Source organism: Salvelinus fontinalis, chromosome 14, assembly GCF_029448725.1.
Source record: "Salvelinus fontinalis isolate EN_2023a chromosome 14, ASM2944872v1, whole genome shotgun sequence".
Taxonomy (NCBI): Eukaryota; Metazoa; Chordata; class Actinopteri; order Salmoniformes; family Salmonidae; genus Salvelinus; species Salvelinus fontinalis.
In genome coordinates, this window is record NC_074678.1 from 10,960,330 (window position 1) to 10,973,596 (window position 13,267).

General features: G+C 41.3%; 1 protein-coding gene and 1 long non-coding RNA gene across 2 annotated transcripts; one reads left to right on the forward strand and one right to left on the reverse strand.

Annotated features, from left to right (window-relative positions):
* Positions 1–1,242: 1,242 nt before the first annotated feature.
* On the reverse strand, positions 1,243–10,344 carry LOC129869485 (uncharacterized). Its single transcript, XR_008761916.1, has 3 exons — positions 8,665–10,344; positions 2,632–2,813; positions 1,243–2,515 (listed from the first exon to the last, which is right to left on the reverse strand). It is a non-coding gene; the product is annotated as an uncharacterized LOC129869485 (long non-coding RNA).
* Positions 10,345–10,993: 649 nt separating this feature from the next.
* sox14 (SRY-box transcription factor 14) lies at positions 10,994–13,005 on the forward strand. Its single transcript, XM_055943942.1, has one exon. It carries the CDS (start codon positions 11,448–11,450, stop codon positions 12,153–12,155), a length of 708 nt encoding a protein of 235 aa, XP_055799917.1. The 5' UTR covers positions 10,994–11,447; the 3' UTR covers positions 12,156–13,005.
* The last annotated feature ends 262 nt before the right edge of the window (positions 13,006–13,267 follow it).

A 13,267-nucleotide genomic window follows, 5' to 3' on the forward strand; every position in this document is an offset into this window, starting at 1 on the left:
GAAACATAATACCAGGTGTAACATACTACCAGGAGACACCTACCAGGTGAAACATACTACCAGGAGACACATACCAGGTGTAACATACTACCAGGAGACACCTACCAGGTGTAACATAATACCACGTGTAACATACAACCAGGTGAAACATACTACCAGGTGAAACATACTACCAGGAGACACCTACCAGGTGTAACATACTACCAGGTGAAACATACTACCAGGATACACCTACCAGGTGTAACATAATACCACATGTAACATACTACCAGGAGACACCTACCAGGTGAAACATACTACCAGGAGACACCTACCAGGTGTAACATACTACCAGGAGACACCTACCAGGTGAACCATACTACCAGGTGAAACATACTACCAGGAGACACCTACCAGGTGAAACATACTACCAGGAGACACATACCAGGTGTAATACAATACCAGGAGACACCTACCAGGTGAAACATACTACCAGGAGACACCTACCAGGTGTAACATACTACCAGGAGACATCTACCAAGTGTATCATAATACCAGGGGTAACATACTACCAGGAGACACCTACCAGGTGTATCATAATACCAGGAGACACATACCAGGTGTAATACAATACCAGGAGACACCTACCAGGTGTAACATACTACCAGGAGACACCTACCAGGTGTAACATAATACCAGGAGACACCTACCAGGTGTAACATACTACCAGGTGAAACATACTACCAGGATACACCTACCAGGTGTAACATAATACCACGTGTAACATACTACCAGGAGACACCTACCAGGTGAAACATACTACCAGGAGACACCTACCAGGTGTAACATACTACCAGGAGACACCTACCAGGTGAAACATACTACCAGGTGAAACATACTACCAGGTGAAACATACTACCAGGAGACACCTACCAGGTGAAACATACTACCAGGAGACACATACCAGGTGTAATACAATACCAGGAGACACCTACCAGGTGAAACATACTACCAGGAGACACCTACCAGGTGTAACATACTACCAGGAGACATCTACCAGGTGTATCATAATACCAGGGGTAACATACTACCAGGAGACACCTACCAGGTGTATCATAATACCAGGAGACACCTACCAGGTGTATCATAATACCAGGAGACACCTACCAGGTGTATCATAATACCAGGGATAACATACTACCAGGTGACATCTAGCAAGTGAGACATTCTTCTGAGGGTATTAACAAGACATGTAGGGTCCACGTAACACAGTAACACAGTAACACAGTAACACAGTAACACAGTAACACAGTAACACAGTAACACAGTCTACTGATTTGATTTAGATTAGATTAGGATCTCTTTTAGTCCTCATTTGGACTAATCGTCCAAGAGTCCTTAAACATTAAAATACAATTTATAATACGATCACATGTTCACATAAAACACACTGTTACAAACAGACATAATACACTAATATATTGGCCAGATACCAAATACTCTATCCCTCTAAAAAGATGGATTCTTCATCTACCATAGTCCAGCACGACTTTCCTATGTGTTATATTTAAATGGTTTTAAAGTATTGTTTGAATTTATATATTGAAAGGTTTCTGAAAGGCTCAGACACTTTAAATCTAAATGTTATTTTGCCTATTTCTCTTTTCTGTCTGGATAACACATAGATGGTGGACAATCTATTTCTAGTATTTACTGAATGTCTGTCTCTTACCAACTGAATCCTGTTGTGAATAGAGTTTGGCTGTTTTAAATGGTGTATATTATGAAATAAAATAAGCATGTTTTTTTATTTTTTATTATCTTGTTGATTGATGACCAACCAAGAGCATTGAGCATGACTACAACAGAAGAACCAGATTTCCACCTTAAAACAATCCTTGCCGGAATGCTGAAAGCAGTGGTCATCATTGACTGTCCAGTCAATGACATTAGTTATGGCCACAGTATGTACAACGAGAACATGCTACTATTGTTTAGAATAACAAATCCATACATGTATAAAAAGACGAGTGAAATAAAGAAAGGTTAAGGAATGAAAAGCGCCCCGTTTTTTCATCTCCCAACAACAGACCGCAAAACATTTCAAAAGCAGAATGGTTAGAAAAGCGTCTCTGAACGAAACTCCAATAGGAAGCCAAATAGAGCTGTGTCTTTTGAACTGCCGGGTCCTATTGAGAGACAATAAAAAGTGGTAAAGGAAAATGAAAACTGATATCTCACAATATTATAACAGAATCTCTTGGGAGGAAAATTAATTCAACTCCTGATACCCGAAAGTGTTTATTTATTTGAGTTTCACATCTAAATCAATTTATCTGCCTTCAAAAGCTTTCAGATCTTTTAATTGCCTCACTTTCATCGTTGCCCTTTATGTTTGTGCATACTGTACCTATGATCCAGCCTCAGCCAGCACTACAGAGAGAACAGGCCAGCCAGTCAGCCAAGCATGCAGCCACTCCACCAGTCCACTAAGGGTCTCTCTACTCTCTTACATCGGCCACCGTCTGGAAGGTTGCTACAGACAGAGAAGAAGCTGAATGTCATCATAGCGTAGCTATATTGCTATACACGGTATATATATATATCTAATCACATCATGGTGTAAAACAAGTTTGTGTTAATAGACAAGACCTTAGGTTAGACGACAACAGGAACGTTTGGCGGTCTTCTTGATCAGTCACACAGCCGTGACGTGTTTAAATACAGTACAGCATTGGGTCACGACATTAAGTCACGGCATTAAGGCTTCTTCCAGTTCCCACAGTCGTCCACCGTCCTCCTTGTGGCCCCGCGCCACTAAAGAACAAACAGACCTGTAGGAGGTGAGTAAGGAAAAGGGTTGAGAGGACTGTTTAGACACGATGCCGTGTACTCGACACACTGTTTTATTGATACTTCATCACTATCATTATCAATCAGCATTATCAAAAAAAAATTTGGGGGGGGGGGTGGGGGGGGGGTTCTTTAACAAAATGTATTATATTTCCTCTCTACATGATATCATTATTACTGTATATTTGTCATAAGCATCAAAAAAAGGAGCTCTTGTTACACATTATTAAATGTTATCTGGTAGTCCTAGCGTACTGTGAGGAGGTGAAATTCCCCTGTTACATTGGTCAGCCCTGACTCTGTCTATAGGTACCCCTGTTAGGTAGTCCAGCCCTGACTCTGTCTATAGGTACCCCTGTTAGGTAGTCCAGCCCTGACTCTGTCTATAGGTACCCCTGTTAGGTAGTCCAGCCCTGACTCTGTCTATAGGTACCCCTGTTAGGTAGTCCAGCCCTGACTCTGTCTATAGGTACCCCTGTTAGGTAGTCCAGCCCTGACTCTGTCTATAGGTACCCCTGTTAGGTAGTCCAGTCCTGACTCTGTCTATAGGTACCCCTGTTAGGTAGTCCAGCCCTGACTCTGTCTATAGGTACCCCTGTTAGGTAGTCCAGCCTTGACTCTGTCTATAGGTATCCCTGTTAGGTAGTCCAGCCCTGACTCTGTCTATAGGTACCCCTGTTAGGTAGTCCAGCCCTGACTCTGTCTATAGGTACCCCTGTTAGGTAGTCCAGCCCTGACTCTGTCTATAGGTACCCCTGTTAGGTAGTCCAGCCCTGACTCTGTCTATAGGTACCCCTGTTAGGTAGTCCAGCCCTGACTCTGTCTATAGGTACCCCTGTTAGGTAGTCCAGCCCTGACTCTGTCTATAGGTATCCCTGTTAGGTAGTCCAGCCCTGACTCTGTCTATAGGTACCCCTGTTAGGTAGTCCAGCCCTGACTCTGTCTATAGGTACCCCTGTTAGGTAGGTCAGCCTTGACTCTGTCTATAGGTACCCCTGTTAGGTAGTCCAGCCCTGACTCTGTCTATAGGTACCCCTGTTAGGTAGTCCAGCCCTGACTCTGTCTATAGGTACCCCTGTTAGGTAGTCCAGCCCTGACTCTGTCTATAGGTATCCCTGTTAGGTAGTCCAGCCCTGACTCTGTCTATAGGTATCCCTGTTAGGTAGTCCAGCCCTGACTCTGTCTATAGGTACCCCTGTTAGGTAGTCCAGCCCTGACTCTGTCTATAGGTACCCCTGTTAGGTAGGTCAGCCTTGACTCTGTCTATAGGTACCCCTGTTAGGTAGTCCAGCCCTGACTCTGAGACTTAGATTCCCCCATTAGGTAGTCCAGCCCTGACTCTGAGCCTTCGATTCCCCCCATTAGGTAGTCCAGCCCTGACTCTGAGACTTAGATTCCCCCCATTAGGTAGTCCAGCCCTGACTCTGAGACTTAGATTCCCCTGTTAGGGAGGTCAGCCCTGACTTTGAGACTTCGATTCCCCCATTAGGTAGTCCAGCCCTGACTCTGAGACTTAGATTCCCCCATTAGGTAGTCCAGCCCTGACTCTGAGACTTAGATTCCCCCATTAGGTAGTCCAGCCCTGACTCTGAGACTTAGATTCCCCCCATTAGGTAGTCCAGCCCAGACTCTGAGTCTTAGATTCCCCTGTTAGGGAGGCCAGCTCTGAGTGAGGCTGGTCTTTCTCTTAATGAAGGTCAGAGTCAGAGTCACATCTTTCTCTTTGGTGATAATTTATCCCTATCTCCTGTTATCTGCGCCTGGACCCTCTAATCCTAATTGTATTGTATAATTGTGTGATGTGGGCCTCCCGGTCTCTGAAGTATTGCCCCCCATCCTTTTCATTATCATCCCAATGAAAGGCTTGAACCTCTTTTTTAATTTCAACTCTGTTTTTATTTCATTCAATCACATTCTTCACCGTGTGAGTCTAGTGTCTACCCTTTCAGCCCATCTACAGTCTTCACACAAGATAGAATTGAAGCTTTTAGTCTAAAGCTATGAAAGATTTTTTTTTTGTATTCCACTCCTCAATGAAATATCATATTGTAAAAGATGATTTGACCGTGAGGATTGTGGGTTTTATTTTACCTGTCTCTCGTTGGCGATATATCTGGCCACACCACTCATTGCTCTTTTGCTGATCACTCCTCCTTTTATTGATTATCGTTGATTGATACTCAGAAATGAGCTAGCGTGAGTTGATCTCACAAGTGGCAATATATAAGGACTGAGGTGCCATGTCTGGAACCCTTTCCTAGACTGGTGAAGGGGACATAGGATGTGTCCCAAATGGCACCCTATTCCCTATGCGCCCTGGTCAAACGTAGTGCACTAGATTGAGTGCACTAGATTTGGGAATAGGGTGTCATTTGGGACAGAAGTCTTTGGTGGGGGGGGGGGGGGGGGGGGTATCATTCTCATCACCTCATCTGTTCTAGAAGCATCATATGGTACGGTAGAGGCCAATGACATTTCCAAAAACATAATTTTGGTTAATATATAGTATTTTGGTAGGAGTTCCAGAATTGTGGACGCTGTGACAGCTGACAGAAAATCCATTTTCTTCAGTAGAGAATGATGGCACCAACAGCCCTGGACAGAACAAACACAGAATGATGGAACCAACAGCTCTGGACAGAACAAACACAGAATGATGGAACCAACAGCTCTGGACAGAACAAACCCAGAATGATGGAACCAACAGCTCTGGACAGAACAAACCCAGAATGATGGAACCAACAGCTCTGGACAGAACAAACACAGAATGATGGAACCAACAGCCCTGGACAAAACAAACACAGAATGATGGAACCAACAGCCCTGGACAGAACAAACACAGAATGATGGAACCAACAGCTCTGGACAGAACAAACACAGAATGATGGAACCAACAGCCCTGGACAGAACAAACCCAGAATGATGGCACCAACAGCTCTGGACAGAACAAACTGTCAGAATTGAAATACAGGAAAAACAGGAAGTGTGTATAGAAGGGGTGGAGGATGTACATACATACAGTGTGTACTATAGACTGGGTGCATTCCAAATGGAACCCTATATTCCCTATATAGTGCACAACTTTTGACCAGGGCCCATAGGGAATAAGGTGTCATCTGGGATGCCTAAAGTAAGTACTGTAGACAGGGTGAATGGGAGGCTGGGGTCTGATCATCTCCTCAACCCGTGTGCTTCTGGGACATCAGAAAGTTTGCTGAAATTTTGTTGTCTTTCACAGTCTGCAAGCTCTACAGAAATACACTAATTGTAAATGTCTCTCAGACTGCCCAGCAAGCATCTAACATTCTGAGAACCATATGTTTTTAGGTGCTTGGTGACAGCGTGGTTGTCCCATGGTTATTTTTGCATACAACTTTCTCAGTATGGTGCAGGATAGTTGCTTGGCTTTTGAACATTCTCAGAACATTTAAGGAACTTGAGAGAAAAACGTTATTTTCTTGGTATTTTATTACTTTAACAGAACATTTTCTAAAAGATTAAATATGGTTACAATTCATTTAGATTTGGGTCATGTTCTAGGAATGTTCTCAAATAGTTCAGAGAACGTTAAGAAAAAAACGTTCTTCTGTGGGAATTTCATTCAACATAACGTTTACTACAGTTTTCCTCATTGTTCTGTTTAAAGTAATGTTCTCAAATTGTTCCGAGAACATTAAGACAACTATTCATAAAAACCACAAGAAAACGTAAGTAACATTTAGAGAATGTTCTAAAAACGTTTTTTTTTTTTTTTAACATATACGTTCTGTGCTCAGCATTAACAAAAGTCTTTCTATCCTCTATCATGTTAAGTGTGTTCAGGTGTGTTGGCTGCGCCCACTAATTGGCCACACCTGAGTGATTGTTTCCTTTGAAATTAGTGATTGTTTCCTTTGAAATGGGGTCTGTTTGAATACACAGAAAAGTTAACCATAAAATAAGCTAGCGGTGTTATTAAAAGTCTTATTGAAACATTCAGTAAAAGTTTTAAGGAAGGTATTCAAAACCCTCCAAATAGTGTATAATTTCCATTCTCCAAGCATTCATTAAACCTCCCAGGAAAACTTTCAAGGAACCAGAGTAAAACATTTTCAGAACCTCCCTGTAACCTATAAATAAATGTTCTCAGAACAGGTGAAAATGTCACTTCTGTTCTCAGAACGTTTAAAAAACGTTCCGTTTTACAGGTCAGGGCTTCGTTCCCACAACCAATATGAAACCAAAAACATACCTTCCAAACAACATCCAAGGAACCAAATGTGCTAACTGGGTGAGGACCAATCACATTTGTAATGTGTGTTGTGTGCTTTCATGTGCTTTCCTTTTGGACAAAATATATACTTTCATTATTAGCCTGTGACTACTAGCTAACTGCTATAGCTCAGCTATAAGATGGACACTATGTGGTAGTAAATATCATGACAAAGAAGTTACTAGGCAATACACAGTGACACTTGTGCAAAATGGACTTACAATGTTCTTCCACCATCCTTGATTTTTGTCTGTATAAAGTATTTGGGCTAAATTTGTGCAGGATTTTTTTTTGTACAGTAGCTTCTGTCATTTCTTCTAAAATCTTACTATCACAAGACTTCCCGTGGGTACTCTTTAAGGGTGAATTTTGAATTAAGAAAACATCCAACATATTATAAAGTTATATGGAGTTGGACACTTTATCCACAATCTCTGGGCTCTTGCGGTTCCCACCAGCCTGTCATCCAAGAACCAGCACTAAGTAGGATGGAAATAAAATAAAAGGCATTGAAATGTCAACCCGGGTTTTTAGGAGTTTTGACGGGGGGGACGCAAGTTTCCACAGCAAAGAAAGCCACTTACCGCTTCAGAACCATGGACAGTTACGGTGGGGGAGCTTACCTCAATGTACTCCGCTGGATCCCTCGGTAACAGCGCCTCGGTATGTCTGTTAGCTGCCCATTCACATTATAATGGAAGGTGGATGGACATATTTTTCTTCGACTAACGTAGGTTCTATAGTTCAGTTTTGTGTGTGTGTGTGTGTGTGTGTGTGTGTGTGTGTGTGTGTGTGTGTGTGTGTGTGTGTGTGTGTGTGTGTGTGTGTGTGTGTGTGTGTGTGTGTGTGTGTGTGTGTGTGTGTGTGTGTGTGTGTGTGTGTGTGTGTGTGTGTGTGTTGCCTAGGCTGGGGGCTGAACTTGACAGCAACACCCCACGGAAAGGAAGGAGGAAGCTCCTCGATGCCAGCACACAAAAACTTCTAGTAATAGTTCTTTATAAAGTACAGTAATGTATTTTTATTTTTTTTACTATATGTGTAAATAATGTTAGCTATTTTTACAACATTTGTATTTTGTTAAGCTTATGGAATAAACGTCCTGTCCAATATATTTTGCATGCACTCATCAGCTTGGGTTGTCTGTAAATTTAGCAGTGCTTCTAAGCCCCAAGCTTTACAGAAATAAGGTTAAACAGATAAATACAACAGCATTTAAGCAGCCTTACACACTGAAGTAGACCTTACATATCATATAGGTGAATGAGATCTCATGCAGTCTCTAAGATTATCTTGTTTGGAACCATCTCATCGTATACGGAGTCTGAAGGCGACGTCACAAATCTGTTAAGATGCATTTTGAGCAGGGAAATGTGAGACACATGACATAGATTTACGCAACGATGTATTTTGCCAACGGTTAATTAATCGTTCCTTTACTATGGGGTTAGAAATGGTGAAATGGAATAAAGAAATATCATACAGTAGCCCAAGAACAACGCGTGCGTGAACGCGCCTTAGTAGCCTGTGAGTTTTGAAGCATGCAGTTCAGGAGAGGAATATTTTACCTTAGGGGAGCTTACCTTTATCACACACAAGGAAAACCTCATATGGTATATTCCCATGCTTTAGGCTATTGTAGGCTTGCCCCTCTTGCTTGACACTTCTGTGGTGACTGATTTCAGTCATTTCACATATCTTACTCAATATAAGACTACATTACATTGTCTCCACTTTTAAATTGGACGTTATATATGCCCGAATAATGTCTGTTAATTCCCGGTGGAATTGATGTTCATAGCGCTTTGATGTGCTCCCGGATTTCAAGCTTCATGCACTGCTCTCCTCTCAGAGCGCTGGGGAGAAAAGTAGATGGAAATGGAGTGGAGGGAGCAGATAGGCAATGGGACGTGAACACTAAATAGATACTGCACCAGCCTGCCATCATTATCAAGTACACAATACTTTTCATTCATTTCACAATTTGGCCTACCAGTATTTTGTAGCCTGCGTTTGTAGGTGTTTTTTTTTTTTTTTATATTCCTTGTGCGTCACCTATAGGTATTGACACTGGTCTGGCGAGAGAGACAACACAGAATAGCAGCATGTGTCAAGCTGAGATGGCCGAGAAAGAGAGAGCGAGAGATCAATCGATCTTGGCCGGACGGACGGACACCACTGCTGAGGATGACAGTAGAGGAGAAAAATAAAGTGTGACCGTTGAGAAAAACTGAAGTAGTCTTGTGTGTTTTGGAGAAATTACCTACCTACGTCTTTATGTACCGACTTATTTTTGCTCCGCTCAATAAACTTTCTGAAACGGCTCATTTCAAACGATTATGCTGATGGAACTGAACATTTTGACATAGATTAGCAAAACATACATTTATTAAAATCATATTTACAATCATATTTTACGTTGAAATATAATATTTCTATGAGTATTTAGTTATAGTTTACAACAACAACAAAAACACCATGTAATATTTAACGTACATTCAAAGACATCTGTTGTTTTGATAGCCTATCTTCATAGTAATATTGTTATGGCGCTGTGCGAGAGCCACTCTGGCTGGTAATTCTACAAACATTTCATTTAATAATCACCAGTGAAGAAGTCATATATCAGACTCGCTTAGCCTGGGGGATATTAAAGCAGCGATCCTTATAAACAGACTGAATAATTTGCATGTTAAAACTCACTCTGCATGTCACTACACTAACCACCCTGATAAAAAGTCATAATTTAACAGTGAACATTTTAATGTGTTAGCTTGATGGGATAAATACAAAATAATAATATATAGCTTTGAGTGTTATGAATTGTATTGTAGCCTATGCATGGAAAATATTTCAAGCATGTTGTGGAGTCTATTCCCTGGAATCAAATAAAGCATAATTATTACAAAGTCATGTTTTACATGATGTGTATACAAAGATGTTAAAGCTTTTCTAAAATGACTTTGTATTTTCTTTAATTTATTAAAATCACATTCAGAATTATTTTAGGGTATGTACGCAGTATGTGTTATTGGTGCATCAGCTGCAGTTGGCTAGCTTGAATAATTTCTAACTATAAATAAATGGTGCATATACATGTTATTATGTGGCCGCTTTGCTCTGATATTATACAGCGACTAAACAGCTCCAATCAGGCTCCCATGGGATCGTTGGACAATCGTTCCGTTTAATAAATATTGGCCTGAGGATAGTGTACGTCTAACAACACGGAACGGGAACATATTTACAGGGGGAGTACTTGTGTAGCTATGTTGTGTTTTTGAAAAGTATTATTTTGTGTTGGTTTAAATTTGTAGACTACTGTTTCAGATAAATGTATTGATTTAATAATGAATAATCCACCTCTATCCACCCCACCCCCCCTCCTCCTCCCACACAAACACACACACTCAATCATACAAAACCTAACCTCATATTGATAAAAGTGAGGAAAAGGGCCATATGAAATTATATTCACCTTTGTACATGATTTTCATAGTATGGACAATATTTAAAATCAACACACATAACTGAATAAAGACACCGTGTGTTTTACCAGTGATATGAGATCTATTGAATAACATTTCTAAATTCATATTACTCCTTTCAAGGTTTTAGCTGTAAAAAAAAAAAAAATACTTAATTTGCAAGCCATCCTGCTATACCATATCATGCTCCCTTACTTCATTCGTTCGGATTAACAGGAGTCAGGTTTTATTGCTAAAAGGTTGAAGGTGTATGTTTGTAACGTTTCAACTAAATGGATTCTGGGAGGGAAAGAGTATCCCCCTTTTTCCTCCCCAATCTTTGTTTATGTAGTAATATACATATTTTCGTAAAGGTATTATGCCGGTCTCTGTGTGCTGATTGGGTGCTCAGGTTGGCGAGTGAACGCCCTGTGATTATGTCAGATGCGTGCAGACCAAACCAGCCCAGCCTTTGAACTTCACCGCTTTTGGCTCTCATTCACGCGCTTCCCCTCATTTCCAAACCAGGTGCTTTGCAAGGCGGGAAATCTCTAAGAAAAAACACAACACTTTATGACTCTTCGACCGCGGAACTTTGCTTTCACCTCGGTGGATTTTCATGCGTGTTGCTGTTTTCCACCTTATAGCCTACCTACCACGGTTTTTTGAAAAAGAAAGTATACATAGCTGGACTTAGCGAACGATTTCTTAACTCCGGAGAAATTGGACAGTGTGGATTTTTATTGATGCTGTTTTCCGACTTCGTCTCAAGCATTCGAGAACTGGCATGATCTGTGTCTGCCAGCAAGACAGGTGAATATTTTTTTTTTCCCTCGGTTGGTTTTTAGAACTTTTTCCACGTTACTTTTAATTGGGGATAAAAGGCACACTCTTTAAAAATGTCAAAGCCTGTAGATCATATCAAGAGGCCAATGAATGCGTTCATGGTCTGGTCCCGCGGCCAGAGGAGGAAAATGGCACAAGAGAATCCCAAAATGCATAACTCAGAAATCAGCAAAAGACTTGGCGCGGAGTGGAAGCTGCTCTCTGAATCCGAAAAGCGTCCTTACATCGACGAAGCGAAGAGGCTGCGAGCACAGCACATGAAAGAACACCCAGACTATAAATACAGACCCAGACGTAAACCCAAGAATCTACTGAAGAAGGACAGGTATGTGTTCCCTTTGCCTTACCTTGGGGACACGGATCACTTGAAAGGACTCTCAGCTTCGGACTCTCTGTTGAGCGCATCAGAGAAAGTCAGGGCATTCATGCCCCCGACCTCGGTACCTTACTCGTTCCTCGACCCGAGCCAGTTCACCTCCAGCGCTATCCAGAAGATGACAGAGATGCCCCACACCATGACCACCAGCAGTTTGGGTTACGGCTCTTTGGGATACCAGAACGGCGCCTTTGGCAGTTTGGGTTGCCCCAGCCAGCACACCCACACCCACCCGTCGCCCACAAACCCGGGGTACGTGGTTCCGTGTAACTGTACCGCCTGGTCGGCGTCGAGTTTACAGCCCCCGGTTGCCTACATACTTTTTCCAGGTATGACCAAGAGTGGGATAGACCCATATTCATCAACACATGCCACTGCTATGTAACGCGCCAGACAGACTGACTGACTTTCTGTTTAAACAAGTAACAGCAATGCATGTATAGGTTATATGGACAGAACAGTTCGCCCCCCCCCCCCCCCCCCCCAAAAAAAAAGAGAGAAATGACAAGTATAAAGGCCCGTGGACTTAAGAGCGAAACGGGCGAAAACTTTTCACGAGATCTGAACAAGACGTTGGTTCCTGACCTCGTCGTGGAACTGGGACGGAACTATGTACGGCAGGTGCCCTGTGAACTGTAAGAATTAGTGTAAATGTTATAACGTTTATTAATGGCTACCGGAAAAGGAGGCCTTTAACTTTATTTATTATGTACATCTTGATGCTATGATAATTTTGTTTTAATTATTATTGATATGATTATGATAATCTTATTTTTCCAAATTTGGCTTGCACAAATTTACGATAGCCTTCTTGTTTCCTGTATAATGTGTTGCATTTTGGCACTCTGAATTTCAGCTGGTATGATAGGGTCAAAATTAAGGACCTCTGAGTTAATAAATATACGGGTTATATTGTTTCTATGGACCGAACTGGTACATAACTAGACAGTCTATTTAAAATAACAAATGAAAAAATCCTTATAATTTAATAATGTTTCATTTTCAATTTTTTTCCTGTGGTTCAGTGCTAATAGTCACACGTCATTTTTGTTTTTGTTTTTGAGGAATAACTTCTTATTTGAAGTTATAAGCAGTTAATGTTGTATTTTTTAATGTAAAACCTGTCATGTTATGGTAAGGAAAATGTATCTTGAAGGGTGATACCTCGGTTCTTTGTTCATCTGCCGAGCTAAGACTTTTTGAATAAAGGACAATCTGTCTTAGAAAATATTAAATTCCTGTATGGTTATATTGCAGTAGCGTGTCATTGGAAGGTGCAGCACAACCCGGTCTGGTTGAGTTAACCCGGTCTGGTTGAGTTAACCCGGTCTGGTTGAGTTAACCCGGTCTGGTTGAGTTAAGCCAGTCTGGTTGAGTTAACCCAATGTGTCAATGTGGTAGGCATCAGAGGACAACAACACATTTAAGAATAATCTTTATCAAAATATTTTTGGAATATTAATACTATATTCAATTTGTTATTTGACCAACCTCAAT

What these genes read in the sequence shown, in the direction of transcription:
- sox14 (XM_055943942.1), top strand. Translation starts at nt 11,448, where the DNA reads ATGTCAAAGCCTGTAGATCATATCAAGAGGCCAATGAATGCGTTCATG.